This window comes from Perna viridis, chromosome 1 (assembly GCF_037379345.1).
Source record: "Perna viridis isolate PV_CMFRI_1.1 ecotype Kerala chromosome 1, ASM3737934v1, whole genome shotgun sequence".
In the NCBI taxonomy this organism is placed as follows: domain Eukaryota; kingdom Metazoa; phylum Mollusca; class Bivalvia; order Mytilida; family Mytilidae; genus Perna; species Perna viridis.
In genome coordinates, this window is record NC_142445.1 from 10841575 (window position 1) to 10861721 (window position 20147).

Sequence of the window (20147 nt, forward strand, 5' to 3'; positions counted from 1 at the left end):
CATATATAGTTATGCATGAAGGAATAAAATAATTGTTGGAGGACTTCTACGGTTGATAAATTACTGTCAGAGGACTCACAAAGTTGATAAATAATTGTTTGAAGACTCCCAAGGTTGATAGTCCAACTAAGGCATTTCACATTTGACTTATTTTGAAGCAGGAGATATTTTCTTTAATAGCTTGTTCACCTCCAGTTCAAGTACAAATAACCAATAGAATGTTTAATAATTACTTACAAATAGTCATAAAAAGGCATATTAACTGATAGTTTTCAATAGCTAGTAGACACATCATTAACTGAGCATTGAAAGTTTGCAGAAAATTTGGAAAATGATATACAGTGCAACCTCTGTAAACCGGCCATCACTGGGACTGACGAAATCGGCCGGTTTTCAGAGGGTCCAGTTTCCAGAGGTACCAGAAATTGACGTTGTGGCTCCGGAAAGTTTATAGGTTTGATCATCATCGGAGTCGCTTGCATCAACGATCGCTGTTTTGGCTGTGGCTGAGTGTGTTTCGATAAGAGCTTGTTTCCAATCGTTGCTGTCATCTTCAATTGACACATGCTGATCAAATGTGGCTAATGTCTCGGGATCGATTTGCGCGACACTGTTGATTTTAGCGAGTTGGTTTAGTGGGATATTGTCGTCGTCATCATCGGAATCGCTCTCAGTTGAATTGTCATTTGATGAAACGGGAAATCCACATAAATTATAACACTTGGAAATTGTCTCAACACAAGTTTCTGCCCACGATTTGTTAATCCAGTGTACGATGTCTACCACATTAATTTCTTTGCAAAGTTCAATTACGTTGTTTACTTGATCGATTTTTGCAACAAGCCTTTTCATCATTCTTTTTCTGTAGCGAGCTTTAAAAGCTTTAATTATGACATGTTTACGTGACAAGGTAAATAGTCCGGCGGCAATGGTTTACATGTAAAATATGTCAATCAATAACCAATACAGAGAGTGACAAGTAACACGGTTCACCGATTTCTCAGGTAAACAGATTTTGTCGGCCGGTTTTAAGAGGTCAATATTGTCTGAAAACATGTTTCGTTCCAGAATGTACGGCCGGAATTTGGAATTTAGAGGAGCCGGTATTCAGAGAACTTTTTTACTTGAATATATAGGCGTTAATTCTGGACCAAAAATAAATGTACGGTTTTCAGAGGAATCCGGTTTTCAGAGGTGCCAGTTTATGGGGGTTCCACTGTATAATTGAAACACGCATTTTACTAATTGTCAACATATCATTTTTGTAAAAGACAATGTTTATATTGACTTTCAGGTACATGGAGGAACTAAGCCATCAGACATTTTTGAAAAAGTCAAAGCTGCTGAAAAAAAGGCAGTGCAAAATTTTGAAGAATACAAACACATGGACACTGTTTTGTTTTTTGATGAAGCCAATACAACAGAGGCAATAGGTGTCATTAAGGAAATTATGTGTGACAAATCTCTTGGTGGAAAACCCATGGATTTACATAACAGGCTTAAGATTGTGGCAGCATGTAACCCTTACAGAAAGTAAGGCTTATAGTTCTTAAACCTGTATGACCTGTTTTTTGTTAAGCATTAAGTCAAAATTAAATTGTTGACATTGCTTGTACCTTGAAGTGTTTTTTTGTTTGTGGTTAAATTTCGAAAATTTTTATTATGTCAATTTATAGTTGTTTTGTAATAGAAGAAAGAGATACAAAGTGAAAAAAAAAATATGTAAAATTCAATTGTACAGGTTTTTTCCTTAAATGCAGATAATCTCTGTTATACAAAATGCTGAGAATGAATATTTACTTTTTTAGATTTAAAAATCGTTTCAATATTTTATCCCCTTCTGTGTGATCTAAGGCATGTGTTTGAAGATGTTCATGATTTTGGATGGTCTGAAGGAGAAAGAGTAAACTGTTTTTAGCTCACCAGACCTGGAAGACCATGTGAGCTTTTGTTATCACTTAGTGTCAGTCATAGCCAACTCATGAGTGACTTAGAATTTTAACATGTGTGGTATTAGGGAATTCTCCGTTGCAGATTTCTCAGCACTTATTGGAAGGAATGATGAGATTTAGCAGCTTTCTTGGTCATCTACTTCCTTTATTCCGAGTGACTTAGAATTTTCATATGTGTGGTATTAGGAAATTTTCTATCAGATTTCTCAGCACTCATTGGAAGGAATGGTTAGATTTTTTGGTCTTTGGCTTAAGCATGGTGACTTGTACTGTCTCTCCCCTTAGCAATTTTCAAGGTCATCTACTTCTTGTTTTCTGAGCGACTTAGAATTTTTACATGTGCAGAATTGGGAATTTTTCCATCGCAGATTTCTCTGCACCCATTGGAAGGAATGGATAGATTTTTAGCATATGGCTTAAGCATGATGACATGTACAATGTCTCCCCTTTCCAGTTTTCTAGGTTATCTCCTTCATAATATCTGAGCGACTTAGAATTTTTACATGTGTGGTATAAATTTTGTCATAGATTTCCCAGCACCCATTGGAAGGAGTGATTAGATGTTTGGTACAATATATATATAATCAAGTCTAATCAAGTCTAAAGTACACCCCAACTCTAGAATCGATGCGAGGTTGCAAATTTACAATGCAAATTTGGTCGCTCCCTCAGCGGGATTCGAACCCCTTCTCTTCTCTGACATCTATGGCCAACTTGGCTATATAAAAATATAGCTTTTGTTAATCGGGTGATACTTTCTCGTAAGTAAATCTAGAGTGTGAACATTAGCACATGATGTAACTGAACAGGACAACCTCTGATGGTAGCGAGTAAGACAATAGAGGATCTGTAACAGTATACAAATATATGTATATAAAATGTCTCAGAATATTATCTCCCCTGTATCAATTTGATCCGATGGAGCAGTGTAGCAAATAGAGTTGTCACATTCTGAGACGTTGTATAATATTGATTTGTTGTGACATGTATCGTTAAATTGATCCTCTATCCTACATAATAACATCTAAATGAACTGTCCCGTACTACCATACATCTTGTACTAAGTTACATACCTATAATCCTACAAGAAGGAATGATCTGGCCAACGAAAGCTATATTTTATATAGCCTAATTGGCCAAGTGGTCTAGGGCGATGGACTTACTGCAGACGGTGTTGCCATAGATGTCACAGTGGTACGAGTTCGAGTCCTGCGGAGGGAACGATAAAAAATTTGCTTCACAAATTTGACAGTTCTAACATCGTTGGGTTAAAATTTCTGTTATTATCAAGAAACTATGAAGCCACTAAAGCCATTCACTCAACCATAATCATTTCAAAGCTTACATATTCACAGCACTTTTGAATATAACAAGAATGGATTTTGAAAATATGTCAAAGAAACAATGACCCAACTAGGATAAAAAATATCAGAATTTTATTTACACTTTTAATCCCAGAAATCTTTCCTTTTTTTTTTGGCTTTGTACCTAGTCTACAATTAAGCTTTCTCAATTTTTGTGTGAATGGTTATTTTTAGGGGAGTGGGGGTATAGATTTAGCTCACAATTTTTCTAGTTCTATTTGTATTGATGGGCACACATGTAACTTGTCCGTCAATTTGTTTGTTGCTTCCTCTTCCATTGTACAGATTTTGTGACATTTGACCTACAACTATCATACTTGGGTTGAAGTTATAAACTTTTTTTTACCATTCTATTTATTTTAGGCATCCAGATGATGTCATCAAGAAGTTGGAACAGTCAGGCCTTGGCTATCACGTTGATGCAGAAAAAACAACTGACAAACTAGGTACTTGCAGTTAAATTAAGTAAACATTTACAATACACATCAAGAATCTAACACCACTAAGAATGCAAGACATAAAAATCTCAGACATCCAAGAATTTTAAATTCTCTAAAAAGCTTTTGTTGAGTTAGAGAACACTGAAATCTACCTGAGGGTCTCTAAGATTTCCTAGTCTTGTATTTTCTAGCAGTGTTTAATTCTTTTTCTCTATTTTAGAATTAATTTTGTGATAATTGTGCTAATGAGGAATGATGTGCTTGTCAAAATTAATTTGAAATTATGGGACGTCATAAAATGTTTTATTGTGACTCACAAACATTGCATGTTTTATCTTGCCAAAGGGAAAGATAAGGATATCTTACATGGATAAAAAAATACAAATATGTTTGTCTCTTAAGTGAGAAGTAAAGATGTTTAAATTTCCTGCTATGGTCTTTTTAAATGCTAAGTGCTCTAGAGCTGGTATGTCAATTAGCTGTTAGTAGTCCCTTGTTTGTGCATTTCTGTAACATATAATCTGTTTCTTAATTTCTGTTTTAACAAGGAATTCTGAACTTTTTGTATTGATTTAAGGTGTGTTTAATTGAGTAATATTTCTTTCTACAGTGGCCAGATTTAAAAAGGGGAGGGTTGTGATCATATTTTTTGCACCTGTCCTAATTGCAAGTCAGGAACTTCTGGTCTCTGTATGTATTGTTTTGTTTTCACTTTTAGTTTGCTTTTATGTTGCTGGATTATATAGGGGCAACTATTTTGCTGTACCTTTGTATAATGTTGTTTTGGGCCAGCGGCAGCCTGCCCTGTGGTTTGAGGGTTAACTCATCATTCATTGAAGACTCATGGGTGGCCTTGAGCTGACATATAAATATCATTCATGGCAGTAAATACAAATGAGCAGTCGCAGTGTTCAACTTTACAGTCAATGTAGTGTCTGGTGGCATTACACAAAATTTATACAGGTATTAAAATTAGTTTTTATATTTTTAGGACATATTCCAATGAGGAATTTGGTGTACAGGGTGCAACCATTACCACAAAGTCTGTTACCTTTAGTATGGGACTTTGGACAGCTGGATACTGTTGTGGAAGAAATGTACATAAGACAAATGGTTCTTAGATATGTGAGTATATTTATAAAGGGGTGGTTAGGCAAAATATAATTAATAAGTAGATTTGACAAAATTTTTAAAATTGGGGCGGGAATTACAAAATCAGGATTGTTTCTTCATCAGTTTCTAGTATTTGTAACACACAAACCTTTCATTTCTTGGTGATTATGTTGTTTCCTCTCTGAAACTGATGTGGCTATCGATTTAGAACATATCTATACTTCAAATAGCTAAAATTAGGCTAATAAATATCCAGTAAGGAATAAAAATACAAAATAACATCCTCCCACCCATCCCATATTTTTTGTGACGGTTCTACCATTCCATTTTAATTTACTTGGCTTCAAATATTTGTCATACAGACATACACAGGAAAAAATGCAACAAATGTTTTCAAATGCTTTAATGTTTAGGATCAATATGGTAATCAATGTTTTTATGTTCATAAGACCTATGAAAACATGTTTAAAACACTGTATGATATGTATTGACTTGTTTTACCCCTTTCACCCATTGTGTTATATACCAGATTATCACTGTTTTGTTTAAAATCCCTTTGATCTTGCTATACGATAATTTTCAATCTCATGCCAGTTGAGTGAGAATGAAAATTATCACTAGTCCTCGCGTGACATACAAGCAACAGGGTAGGAATATTTGACGACCCAAATAACCATCTGTTTGTTTACTGCGTATGAAATAATGGCTAATTTGTGGCGATATTTTCTAGTCTACAATGGAAAATGATTAAATACAGTAACTTACCTGATTAGAATGAATAAATCCCAAAATTATTCCACAAATTTTAAACGCCACTGTCATAGTTAACTGATTTAAAAAAAAAAAAAAAAAGTGTATCACAGCTGCAGCTGCACAATATACGTGACGTCATGTAGCATGTTGCTGAAAAATAGTCCCGAAAGGAAATTTTGCAACGCTTATAAAACTTACATATTTAGGTCAAGAAAACTGAAAATAAAAGAAAACTAATGCCTTACAATTCAGCAAAACAGCGATAAAGAGATTATTAAATATTTTTTCAACTCCCGGGAGTTTCTCATGCTCATCTCGTCTCGCATCACCTTGTTCTTCTGTTCATCCTTCTAACTTTTCGTCACAAGTGTCTCAGCTCTCAGTGGATGGATTGGTATCAAATTTCCTGTGTGGCTTCATTTAGATGGGGCATCTGTTGTAAGTGATTTTGATAGTTCTTCAATTTTAACTTCCTGTATGAGTTTGGGTACACCTATCACAACAACATGTACAATTCATTTTTTCATGAATAATTCAAGTCTTCAACATATGACAAACTGTAATTTTTCCTGTGCACATATTATTGCTCAGAGTCTTAAAGTTGAAATACAGAGGTATCATCTTTGTGGTGTTGAGATAATCAATTTGTAAAATTAAAGAAACCTTTGAAAGTAATACTACATATTCCAGTGTTAAATACAATGTATATCTACACTGACTAGCTGTTCTTACAGCTTCTTTTGAAGTTTTGGGGAACCATAGATTTACTACACATTTTTAAAAATGCTGTGCCCAAATTAATATATTGTTTCCTTATAGATATATTAAATCACACTTCATCATGGGAAGTTTTTAATGAAGAATTTAAATGCTAATTTTAGTAAAGGTATACAGCTATCAAATATTTTTAAGGAAATTGTATACAACTATGATATTTATTTTTGTAGATAAGAAATGGACATTTCCCTTCTTTACTGGGTCTTGACAGAGTTCTCAGTAAAATATTAACAGCTTCCCAAGCTTTTATGAGGGAACAGAAGGTATTGAAAATCTGTCATTTTAATCGGTTGTTTAGAACTTTGCTTATAGAGCCAGTGCTTTGCTTGAGAAATTTATTCTACAATCTATGATTATTTAAATGATAGATTAATGTCTTTTCCTAAAACATCAGTGTTTAAGACAATTTCTTTAAAATTCAAACCAAACAAATTATTTTGGATATATGACAAGTTTAAGATGAAGAATTGCACTCACCTGATGAAAGGAATGGCTCATGTGGAAACATGTCTGAAGGAATTTTATTATTTATTTCAGGATGAATATAGCTTTGTTAGTTTACGGGACGTAGAGCGTGTCTTACAAGTGATGAGTTGGTTTTACAACCAAAGTGTTGAGAAGGATAACTTGTTATTTTCTAAGATCAAAAGCAGAAAGTTGAAGAAGAAGAAAAAACAACAGTTTATTTTAGAAGATGATGATAATGAGGAAGTGGTAAATCATTTGATGTTTATTACATATAGTTAATAAACAACATTCTTGAATTTTTTGGGTTTATTTTCAATGCTACCAGCAATGAAAAAAGTTTTCAAGGGTGATAAATGTATTACTTCAAGCATTATTTTGTGAAAATAAGGATGACTTCTCCTTTTTTAGCTCACCTGACCGAGGCCATGTGAGCTATTGCCATCATTTGGCACCGTCATCGATGTCGTCCTTAAAAATTTTTCGAACTCTTCTCCTGTGACACTACATGACTAATTTGAACCAAACTTGGTATGAATGTTCCTTAGGGTGTCATGCATAGAACTGATGTGGGGATTTCTGATCTGTTGAAAAACATGGCCGCCATTACTATAAATAAAACATAGGGGTCAGACAGTAGTTTTTCGCATCATATCTCCAAAACCGTTAGGTTTACCTTAATTCTGACATAGGGTAAAAGTGTTCAGCATGATGAGCTCTATCTGTGGTCAAATATTCAATTTAATCTGTTAAGCCATGTTGGAGTTGTTGCCCTTTTTTAACATTTTTTGCTATTTTTTGTTATTTCTTTCAAAAATCTTCTTCTCTGACACTACTTGACCAGTTGGAACCAAACTTGGGTTGAGTGTTCCTTAGGGTGTCCTGCATAGAACTGCTGTGGGGATTTCTGATCTGTCGAAAAACATGGCTGCCGTTACTAAAAATAGAACATAGGGTCAGACAATAGTTTTGCATATAATATCCCCAAAATCAATAGTGTTAGCCAAATTCTTTCAATAGCTGAAATGATACATATTATTAGGACTACAAAAGTCTTCAGGAAAAAAGTTGTCAGACAATTCCTTGTAAGAGTTATTGACCTTGAAAAGGGAAAAATGACAGTTTTTTTTTACAGTTTTCAGCTAATATCTTGATAACTATGATAGATAGAAATTCTTCTTAAATTTACTGCCCTTGAAAGACAAAATTCAACCAGGTGAGCAATTTAGGCTCCTGGGAGCCTCTTGTTTATGGAACAAGATGGCTGCTAGATGCAAAAAACAATTTACAGAACAATTATGACTTGTAATAATGGCATATTTGCTGGGTTATTGTCTGTGAACACTTGCAAATATTCCATTCATATTACAAGTCTTGATTACTTTGGTACCTTCATTATTTTCAGAAGATCCACTATTCATTTGTAAGCAAATCACAAGGTCAAAACTTGTTTATATCATTTTGTGTGCACTGATGTAGACAAAACTTAGGTCTTTGTTCTTTAGGTTGGACACAAAACATTCAAGAATTGTACTTACTCTTAAAAATATGATGTGGTTTGTTTGTTCAAGCTTTTTTTTTCAAATTGATTCCAGTTCAAAGTTGAAAGATTAGAACCTTATATAATTTAGTTGTGGATTTTTTAAATTGTGGACTGTGGGCCAATTGATGTTTACCATTCTGTGTAAGAATCAGGCAGTGGGTGGCACATTATTGATTTCAGTGTGGTCTTTTATGACTAAAATATATTCAATATATCTAGAAAACTACAAAGAAATTATTTAAATTTATCCTGAAGCGTCTGTTACGTTGATATTTTTTGACTGATTATATAAGGAAAAAGTGCAGAAAATTTTCCCGCCAATTTTCAATAGTGCATTTCAACTAAATTTGATCTGTATCAAGTACCATTCTGTGTAAGAATCAGGCAATGGTGGCACATCATTTTCCCCAATTTAGTCATTTTTGTCTACAATATATTCAGTACATCTAGAAAACAACCAAAAAGCTATTCAAGTCCATCCTAAACCATCTGTGACTTAGATATTTTTTGACTGCTTATATAGGAAAGAGTGCAGGAAAATTTTCCCACTATTTTCTATAGTGCATTTCAACTAAATTTGTCCTATCAGTATATTAAAAAGGCAAATTTTACAAACGCTTTGATGATTTTTTCTGGTGGTTATCAGGTATAATTGATTGGTTAATGCAATAATATCTCTGTTTTTTTTTCCTTCATGTGCCACACCTTATATACATTTTACCTGATTCTTAGACAGAGAAATACTTAATATCTTAAAAAAGCAAAGTTTACTAACACTTTGATAGTTGTTTCTGGAGGGTATGAGGTATAAATACCTAGATAATGCAATAAAATTTCTGCATTTTTATTTTTCATCTGTCGAACCTTATACACATTTCGCCTGATATTTAGACAGAGAAGTACTTTCAAATTACAGTAACAAATCAGTTTATACAAAATAGTTCATGTTCCCTAATCAGAAGGCTTATTACAAGTCAAATTCAATTATTTAACATTAGAATTATACGTTACTTGCTTTTTTCAGGACATTGATGACATCACAAGATCACTGGTTCTAGCTCTTGGAGTTTGCTATCATGCTTGTTTGGTCCACAAAAGGAAACAGTATAGGAATGAAGTTGCTCTTCATTTTAGGTCACCTTTGACCCTTCCTGGTGGAGCTGAACAATTCTTGGAAGAAATATCTAAGTATGTTAAGTATAAAAAGAGAAGAATGTATGGAAATATGTAGAATTCTTATTTTCCTGTGTATATATAGTAATATAGTTTTAGATAATGCTGTGAAAGTACTTTAATTTTCATGAATTATGGAAGAAACACAAGTTCGTGGATTCTTGAATTCGTGGTTTATAGATTTTCAGAATACACATCAATGGAAATATCCTTTTCATTGAGAACCAAATTTCATGGTTTGGCCTACCCATGAAAACCATGAAAATATTGTACTAATCAATCCTTTTTTACCATTTTTTTTTCATCAAGGTGGTTTCATTAAACATGATAAAATATAATTTATAGTATTTATTTGTTGTCAACAATGATGGCATTTTATTCTTATGTTGTAGGTGCCAGTCAGTATTAGTAGATAATATAGATTTCCCAGTCAACATTGCCAAGAACAAGGCTCTGAAGGAGAATGTTTTCATGATGATTATCTGTATTGAGCTCAGAATACCTATGTTCCTGGTTGGCAAACCAGGCAGCTCAAAATCTTTGGCCAAAACAATGGTAGCTGATGCTATGCAGGGAAACAATTCAATGAAGGAACTATTTAGAAGCTTTAAACAGGTAAGGGAATATTTATCAAATATTTCATGGGGTTTCATTTTATCATTTATTTATTTATGGCCACTTACTGATTATTTTACCACAAACAATAGTGCAGGGTAAAATTATAAAATAAATTGCCAGCTCATGATAAAACAATGATCAAATGGAGTCTCAATGAACCATTTACATTTTAATAGGAGTAGTTTCTTCATGTTTATGAGAAGATACAGCATATGTTTTTCATAGCGACCACTGTGAAACAAAACCTACTGTGACATCAGTAAAATCAGGTAAAACTTATCTATGACGTTGGAAATAGACTGTTATATGTCTACATTAAAGTTTTACCATGGCTGTGGTCAGTAGATCTTTGAAGCATGTCATATTAGAATAGAATTCGTTTGATTTAAGAAATAAATCACATGAACTCCATTTTATCATTGTTTTACCATGGGCTGGCCATTTATTTCGCATTGTTTTACCCGAGCGATAGAAAAATGTTAAATAACAACATAAAATGGCCAACCAGTGGTAAAACAATGATAAAATGGAGTTAATGTGATTTATTTTGATTCTAATAGGACCAGTTTCTTCATATTCTTGAACAGATGCAGCCTATGTTTTGCAGGAAATGTTGGTCGTGTGTTTACCACTTTTTTTACCAGGGCTGTGGTATAAAGAGCTTTGAAGCACGTCATATTAGAATTAGGAACAGCAAATGTTTAAAATTAATTAAATTTCAGTCTCGGTTTCTTCTTGTACGTGTATAATGACATGATTTTTTTTTGTTATGCTAAGAATGCTTACTTATGGTACTATTGTATATTGCCATACAATAAGTATAATATCGAAAATGCAATTTTATGTTTACTTCCAGGCTCAAATGGTATCTTATCAATGCAGTCCTTTGTCAACACCTGAAGGAATTGTTGGGACTTTTAAGCAGTGTGCAGCTTATCAGAATGGGAAAGACTTGGAAAAATCTGTTTCTATTGTGGTGTTAGATGAAATTGGATTGGCAGAAGATTCACCTAGAATGCCTTTAAAAGTAATAAACCTTTTTGAATTATATTGTACACTTTCCTTAAATTCTAATAGTAAAATAGAAGGTTAGTAAATGGTGGTACTTTTAAACTAATTTTATATGCTTACATCAGATGTGGATGTGTTATGGCACATCTTTTTGTCATTCACACTTTCATGAAAATTGCTGATATCAGCATTAGAACTGTTCAAGTGTATTAACATAGGCTCTATCAAACTCATTTTGTATCTATTGTTATAGACTTTACATCCTTTATTGGAAGATGGTTGCTGTGACAACGAAAAACCAGAACCACACAAAAAGGTTTGTAATTTTCATATGACTGCAAAGAAATTTGTAGTTGTGTATTGGTATGACGCTGTTGTGGTTGTGTTTGTCTGTGTCATTAGCATCATCTGTAGATACTTGGTTATCATGTGATGATTTGAGAAAGTTGTTTGATCTTTATAAAATTATATAAAAGGCTTTAAACCATTAAAGGAAAGTTGGTTTTGATTTTTTTGGGCTTTGGCTCTACCTGATTTAGAAGTAAGGACCGAAAAGAGGACAAAGACAAAAACATGCATTTTATGGAATTGAAGACTGTAACTCCAGTAAAAGCAAAGGAATGTCTGATATTGTATACCACAATGGTCAGACTTGGATTGATTTTGAGTTAAAGACTGAAATTTTTCAGAAATTAGGGGCCAAAAGATGCATTTTCCTGATATCCAAACAATAATGACTATTAATGAATGAATCTTTTTGAAACTGTATTACAAGGTGCCCTCCCACCAAAGGAAGACTCAGATCTATTTTGGAGGTTAAGACTTGAGCCAAGTAATGATAAGGGGCCACAAAGGAAACCAGAAACAAATATGTTTTTCTGATTTCTGGATGTTAGATTGAGTGAAAGGGAATAGGTCACTTTGAAGATATAGCACAAGGTGCCATATCTCTATAGAAAGTTCAGGATTAATTTTGCAGGTTTTGACTGGAACCATTTAGGAATAATGGCCATAAAATGACATCTTCTGATCTGGTCAAAAATTTAAAGCTGTGTCAAGTTTGAATGGTGTGTCCGTAGTTGCCGCAACTGTTCACGGTTTCAACCTCTACTGTCATATTAAGCTGCACACTGCAAAATGTTTTGCATTGCAAATATGACAATAACCAATATATATTAAAATGATGAATACAGAATAAAAGTCATTTTTAATACTGACAGTATCATGTGGAATATCTGAAAGGGCATCTGAGTCCGAGTTTAGATATTCCACACAATATTTGTCAGTATCAAAATTGAAAGTAACTGTTATTCTGTTTATTGGTAATTCAATTATTTTAATGTGCATTTAGTACTATTTTGTTTTTCCTTCTGAATGACTTTTGGGTTGGTCTTCTGATGCAAAACATGGACTTACTCATTTGTTCACCAAGAGGAACCATCTACTAATCTGCAACACCTCTGGAACCCCTGAATAGAATTTCATAAAAAAATGTTTGTCTTAGATTCTTTATTACATGATGCCATAGTGCACCAATTTCATTATCCCATCTGAAGCAAAACATGGACTTAGTCACCAATGTGGTATATGTGACTTATTATAGGTCGTGCATATGTTGTAAGCAATTTTGTTTACTGTTCCATATTAACTGCTTGTTTTGTGGGACTATCCAATTTTCACTATAAGGAATGAATGGAGTATACTAAGCACAACAACACATGCAACTTAATGTTTGGCGTATAAATCATGCACTTATTATAGACCTATTGTGATACACTATCTCTTCAAAGGTCATATACATGTACATTCTTAGTAGAACATTTGGTTACATGTGACTCACTATCCTTCTTTTGAAATGGCTTTCCAGTTCTGTTTGTTTAAGAGTTATAAAGGCTGGTTCTTTTATTTTATTTACAACATGTAGATGAGTAGCTTTATGTCAAGTGTGGACATGTATTCAGAAACGATGATCAAAATTATATTGATAATACAAATAAACATTTATTGTACTCAGCATAAGATACTTACTGTCTAAAGCAATTTATGGGTGAATATTTTAATACCCCCAATATCATACATGAAAGTTTGCAGGGATATATAGGTTTTACCCTGTCTGTCCATCTGTCCAAGCTCTTTTCTAACCAGCTCGGAACATTGTTATGAAACTTTGTGAGATGTAATATAACATGGATATGTGCATACTCTCAGGTATTTATGTTGGGACAAAAAGTGTAGAAATGATTACCATTGAATTTGAGCAAAATTTGGCCTTATGTGTTGTCCACAACTCCTCCTGAATTACTTGCAGGATTGTTATGAAACTTAATGGGATTTTAGATTACCGTATGGAGAAGTGCATATTGTCAGGAATTAGACATATTATGTTATTGTGTTCTCAACAAAAATAGTACTGTTTGGAGTTGGATGTTTTAGAAATGTGTGTCAAACTGTGTGTCAAAATTGCATAGTCTATCCAGTATAAAAGTCCAGTATGAATCATATGTTCCCAAATGTACAGGCTTCAACAGGCTACATGGGTTATTAATTCCATTAGGGGCAATGTCTAGTTTGTAACTCCCTTGCTATTACTTTCATTCATCTTCTTCTTCTTGTCGTTCGCCATTACACTTGAATGCCAGTCTCCTCAACATATCTGGCTGTCTTCTGTAGGTCTTCCACAGGTCCATACAGTTTCTCTGTAATGGGGGTTGGTTTATCCCATATCTTTTCTCTCTGTGCCTGGTGTAACTTGCACGTCTGCAGAAAGTGTTCTGTATTCTGCTCTACTTCTCCACAGGGACACATAGATGATGGTATGACCTTCAAAACTCTGTACAGATGCTGGTTGAGTCTGTTGTGTTCTGTCCTGAGCCTGAAGATTGTAGTTTGCTCAAATTTTTTTAGTTGATGGTAGCTATCTTGCTTCTGAGGGGTATTGTGCAGAGACTTGATGATGGTCTTCATCTCTGTGTAGCAGACAAGATTTTCATCTTGCTGCTTTGAGTGCCTTCCTTTGCTAGCTTATCTGCTTTTTCATTTCCATTGATTCCACAATGTGAAGGTATCCACTGTATGGCAGTTTTAAGGCTCTTGATGGAATAAACAGCTCTTTCAAGTTGTGGTAGTTTGTTGTTGGTCAGTGCTTGTATTATGGAGAGGGTATCTTTTAGGAATACTACTTGCATATTTTCTGCACTTTCCTTGATGTAATTTGCCGCATGGATGAGTGCATCTTCTGCAGCCTTGTAGTTGGAGCAATGTTATCCTGTTGGTATTGCCATTGACTGTTGTACTCCATTTGGGTATTCTATGTAGATACTGGCCCCTCCTTTTGTTGTCGCATTTGTGGCTGAACCATCATTCTCTTTCATTCATTATAACATATGCTTATGAAAGAACCAAAATCAGAGCATGGGAATTTTATGCCAAAGCAAGTCAGGAAAATCAAATCTTACGTGGAAGCATTTCTACGACACCTTATTTTCATCTGAAGTATTTTTATATTTTTGGCTACTATGACCTGCTTACTGACACTACCTCTTTTACAGGTTGCATTTATTGGGATATCCAATTGGGCACTAGATCCAGCTAAGATGAACAGAGGCATCCTTGTACAGAGAGAAGTCCCTGACAAGGATGAACTTTTAAGCAGTGCAAGGTAACATTTTTTGTCTTACTGAGTATTTAATTCAGTAAAAGTAACTGTCTTCTAGGTATATCCAAAGGATAACTAGTATTTAAAGAAGTCTCTTTAACTTTAGCATGCTATGTTGTTTTCCTATGAAGCAAGACAACAGTTTATATATTAGAACGTCCTGGTGTGGTCGAAACTGAACTTGTTCACTCGTTCAGATATTTTGTTACAGACATTTTATGTGATGAAATAACACAAATTCCAATAGTTATCTTTAAATTACTACAAAAAAGTTGTCTTTTTTTAAGTTTATTCTCAATCTGAGCATGTAAAAGACTGACACAAATGTGATGGAGTTTGATAAAATGACCGACATGGGCTGTTAAAATTTCCGGATCCTTGGTTCAGACTGAAGTCTTTTGCAAATATTTCCAAAACCGTTAGGTTTAACCAAATTCTGACAAGATATAAAAGTGTTCTGCATGATGAGAACTATCTGTGGTCAAATTTTCATTTTAATCTGTTAAGCCATGTTGGAATTATTGCCATTATTTTAATGTTTTTTTGCTATTTTTAATGTTATTTCTTTCAAAGATCTCCTCCTCTGACACTACTTGACCAATTGGAACCAAACTTGGTATGAATGTTCCTTGGGGTATCCTGTATGCAACTGTTGTGTAGATTTTTGATCGTCAAAAAACATGGCTGTCTTTTCTAAAAATAGAACATAGCAGTCAGACAGTAGTTTTTTGCCTATTATATCTCCAAAATCGTTAGGTTTAACCAAATTCTTTCAATTGCTGAAATGATTCTTATTATAAGGCCTACAAAAGTCTTCAAAGGATCGAAGTAGTGAGATGACTCCTTGTAAAGTTATTGCCCTTGAATAAGAAAAATGACAGATAGATAGAAACTTTAAATTGCTGAAATGATCCTTACGATAAGTCCTACCAAAGACGTCTTGAGTCAACTTCTTGTTAAATTTATTGCTCTTGAAAGACAAAATTTAGCTAGATGAGCGATTCAGGCTCTATGTATATGGGTGGATATTCAGGTCTCTTCACAAAATGTCAAGTTTAATACAAAACATCCATAGAACTTTTATCTTCCAAATATACTGCAGAAAATGTTTTCAAAATGCTGGAATATTTTATTGACAATATGGTCAGCATTCCAATGGGAACAAATTGTACTCCTCTACTTGCTGACCTTATCCTTCACTCCTACGAGGCTGACTTTGGCTGATTTGATCCAAAGAAGGAACATCATTTAGCTAGATCCTTTAATCTCAGTTTCTGCTATATATATATGATGTATTATCGCTAAACAATCCTAGTTTATTGAATTTGATACATTGCATCTACCTCAAAGAACTTGAGATAAAGGATACTACAGACACTTAGAAGTCAGCCTCATATCTTGAAGTACACTTAGAGATCAATGGTAAAGGAATGATATACCAAAAGCTACACCAAAATCATGGGATAGCTACACATAGCTATGAACATAGGGTATTCATGACTGTGTAGCTATCCTGTGCTTTGGTTCTTTGTTTTGGTTTTTTTTTTCAATATAAGGTACAAAATTTGAGATTATGTTTTGTAGGAAAATCTGTTCTGCTGACTCAGATGTTCAGAAGAAGATAAAGCCTTTAATAGAACCACTAGCATTATCTTACAAGGAACTCTTTGAGAAGGCATCCCAGGTGATGAGGGAATTCTTTGGTTTGAGAGACTTTTACAGGTAAATTGATTATGGCATCACTAAAAATTCTTGTACAACTACTGGTATGTAGTCCCTGGAGGATGATAATTCTATAGTGAATGGTTATTAATAAACCTTAAATTGATGATATGTTTGTAAGAATGACTTTATGTTACAATAAGAGTGAAAGAGAAAATATGTGATAGAAACGTTCAGTCCTGTCTACCAGTATCATGTCTAATCAGATTAACATATATCATTCATGTATGCTTGAACATGGCAATATTAAACTCAGTGCAATCAAGACTACTTTCCAGACAACGTCCGTACTATAAGAAATCCAAAACCCATTTCCTGACCAAGAACAATGCAATTCACACTTACTGCCAATAATCAAATGAACCAATCAAATCTTTAAACCTACAAAAATTGAATAGCTCTATTTATTCATGATTTTTCATAAGTATTACATTTGTATTAGAATTTTGAAAAAAAACAAGCAGCTAAACTACTACTCTTTATTTATATTTTACAAAAAAAATACAGTATTATTACATAATTACATTCAATTAAGATATAATTTAAAAAGCAGAAAAATCATGCTAGTATATTTTTAAATAATTGTTTTGCTGGAGTCTAAAATCCCTTCAGCACCATTTGTAATAAAGTTGAATATAAAAAGCTGCAATTAACATAGAAAGTAAAGTGACATGAAATAATGGTATGTGAACTATTAGTGATTATGGTAAAAAATAGTAGTACTCGATTATCAGGTTTTTGGGGAAAGATTAAGGATTTGAAGCCTTATGATTACTATCTAGACCTATCTTAGCTTCTTCTCTTTTATACCCCCTGCTTTGTGGGAAATAAAAAGCAATCATGGCATCAGTCTGTCCACAACTTTTTCACAACAGATTTTTCTATAACTACCTATTACAGCGACTTGATTTTTTGACTTAAACTTTATACATGTATCAGTATGCCAGATCTTGGTATTTGGTTTAAGACTACATCATATTCCTGTTTGACTTTTACTATATGGTTTCTGGAGTGAGGAGTTCGTGTATACTTTTTGTGGTTTCAGTCTCACAATTTTACTAGTTTTTACATGGAGCTGCATCATTAAATTTGTTATACTCCATAAGCTATAAGGCCATAAATACAGGTTAACTTTTGAATATTTCTTAAGTAGTTCATATTAATACAGGAAGCTGCTTCCAGGATCACATGTATTGTATTCTACTTTCTAGTCTTATGAAAATGCTGTATGCCTTTGTGTCAAAGTCAAGAAAAGCACCCACCTGGTTACAGTTACAGCATTGCATCTTGAGAAACTTTGGTGGACTTCCTGCAGATGTTATTAAACCTGTGGAGATTTTTTCTAAACATATCACTTGTGTTGACAAGAAGGCTGAAGTAAGTTGTTTGAAAACACAGAATAATTTTTTTCAATGAATTCATGTTTAAAAAAAAACATGACAAGAAGCTCTATCATTTTATCGTAGTTTTGAAACTTTAAATGGGTATAATTGATTTGAAGTTGGTTGGGATGGCTTTTAATATAAATATGTGTAGTACTGGTAATATATAAATGAGCAAGATTAAATGGAAACTGGCATGTAATGTTCATAAAATTATATTTGGAATTTTTATGTCTTTTTTTCATCTCTTAGAAAACTGAATTTGACCCAGAATGCACTCCAACGGGAATGATTAATGAAAGTTTAAAAGGAACCAATTTTGCAGAGGGGTAAGTTTTTTTTTATAAGATTATGATATACATTGTATAATATAATAACTAATATTAATGGGCTTATATTTGCTTACACATATTTTAGTGGTAGTGTATTTAGATCATTGTATTTTGAAAGATTATATTTGAACTTTCATAAATATTTTTGTTTTGAGGTTGAAATATATTGAACTTTAATTTTGAAAATTAGTTAATGTTTCAAATGCATTTGCATAAGATTTTTTTTTTTACAGAGAGAGCAGGTACTTATTGCTCCTGACAGAAAATTATGGAGCTTTGACAATACTTCAGCAGAAAATTTTCTCCATGCACAATGCAGAAGTTATATTTGGGAGCAGCTTTCCAAGTGATCAGGAATACACACAGGTAGACTTGTTAAACAGGAAGAATTTCATAATTGTTGATTTACTGTTCATTTCTACATGAAGTACTTGATACTTTTTATGTTGGATAAACGTAGTTTCATACCACACTCCTTTAGCTGACAGTTCTTCAGCGAAACACTTAAGCTTTTGTAAAATCTCGCCTAATATTTTGATCTAAAGATTTTAAATTCTATTTACATTTCTATAGATATCCAGCCAAATTAGTACCTCTCCCATTTAAAGGGGACTTTTTAGGATAAATGATTGCCTGCCTGTTATAGCTTTACTAGAATAATTCTTTAGAGTTAATTTAAAGATAGTAAAAAATTTTTTATCTTACCAAACAATTGGATTGTGCATGGTACATGTCTACAAGATGCAAGTTGAGATGCCCCATGTAATAGATATGATTAATTTTAGTAATGTTCTTCAAAAATGAACCTACAGATATGGGCATTTTCTTAGAAAAACATGTTATCTGATATTTTAGAGGTGCATAATTGATCTTTATTATATTTTTTATGTATGCTTTTAATTAAGTGCACCTCTTCAATAGCAGAATGCAAACAACAAAAGCCAAATGCAAACAAGAATACTCTAATGTATAAGTGTTTATTATACTCCCCACAAACAAAATTGTGGTGGGGGGAGGGGGGCTATATAGGAATTGTCTGGCTGTCTATCTCTCCATTTGTCTGTCTGCCCATCCTGTCTACATTTCCTTTATTCACAACTTCTCCTAAACTGCTCATGGGATTTTAATGGATTTTATGGGAAGGTTGGGTATCATATGTAGATGTGCACAGAGGGATATAATAAATGTTGGAGGACTCCAATAGTATATAATTCGAATTAAGGGTTTCACATATATTAAAACCTTGTAAAAGCAACGCCTCCTAAACTACTCAAAGAATTTTGATGTAGTTTTATAGGAAAATTAGGTTTTATATGTAGATTTGCACGAAGGAATATAAATACTGTCGGGGGGAGGGGGGACTTCAAAGGGAAGTAATTCAAATTAAGGGTTTTACATGTTAAAACCTTGTAAGGACAACTCCTCCTAAACTGCTCAAGGGGTTTTGATGTAGTTTTATAGGAAGGTTGTGTAAAACATACAGATTTCTAATTTTTTTCTGAACCCCTAGAAAGATGGTAAGAAATTTGTAAATTTGTATACAAAATCATACAGGAATTACCATGTACTGCCATAAAATTTTCACAAATTTTGATTTTTTCTTTACGGATAATTCATAGCACATCCTCCTGTGAAGCTGCATGCTCTTAGGTTTTTTGACAGCAAATACCAGCCAGTATTTTAATGAATATTTTATGTGTTTAAGGTGTGCAGGAACATCAACAGAATCAAAGTGTGCATGGAAACTGGAAACACAGTTATTTTACTGAACTTAGAAAACTTGTATGAAAGTTTGTATGATGCCTTGAATCAGGTAGGATTCTGTAGATTTTTATTGTTTAAATAAC

The 20147-nt window shown here is 33.4% G+C and overlaps 1 protein-coding gene across 2 annotated transcripts in view; it reads left to right on the forward strand.

Annotated features, from left to right (window-relative positions):
- The window catches only part of LOC148627220 (E3 ubiquitin-protein ligase rnf213-alpha-like), a 140985-nt gene that overhangs the window by 70688 nt on the left and 50150 nt on the right, over positions 1–20147 (forward strand). For both annotated transcript variants that reach the window (XM_088569816.1, XM_088569825.1), the window contains 15 exons: positions 1295–1533; positions 3680–3762; positions 4748–4881; positions 6570–6662; positions 6937–7113; positions 9432–9595; positions 9973–10195; positions 11055–11225; positions 11463–11525; positions 14758–14867; positions 16449–16586; positions 17798–17963; positions 18221–18297; positions 18534–18666; positions 20006–20113. In XM_088569816.1, the coding sequence (XP_088425942.1) occupies positions 1295–1533; positions 3680–3762; positions 4748–4881; positions 6570–6662; positions 6937–7113; positions 9432–9595; positions 9973–10195; positions 11055–11225; positions 11463–11525; positions 14758–14867; positions 16449–16586; positions 17798–17963; positions 18221–18297; positions 18534–18666; positions 20006–20113 (2079 nt within the window). The remainder of the gene's footprint in view (positions 1–1294; positions 1534–3679; positions 3763–4747; positions 4882–6569; positions 6663–6936; positions 7114–9431; positions 9596–9972; positions 10196–11054; positions 11226–11462; positions 11526–14757; positions 14868–16448; positions 16587–17797; positions 17964–18220; positions 18298–18533; positions 18667–20005; positions 20114–20147) is intronic.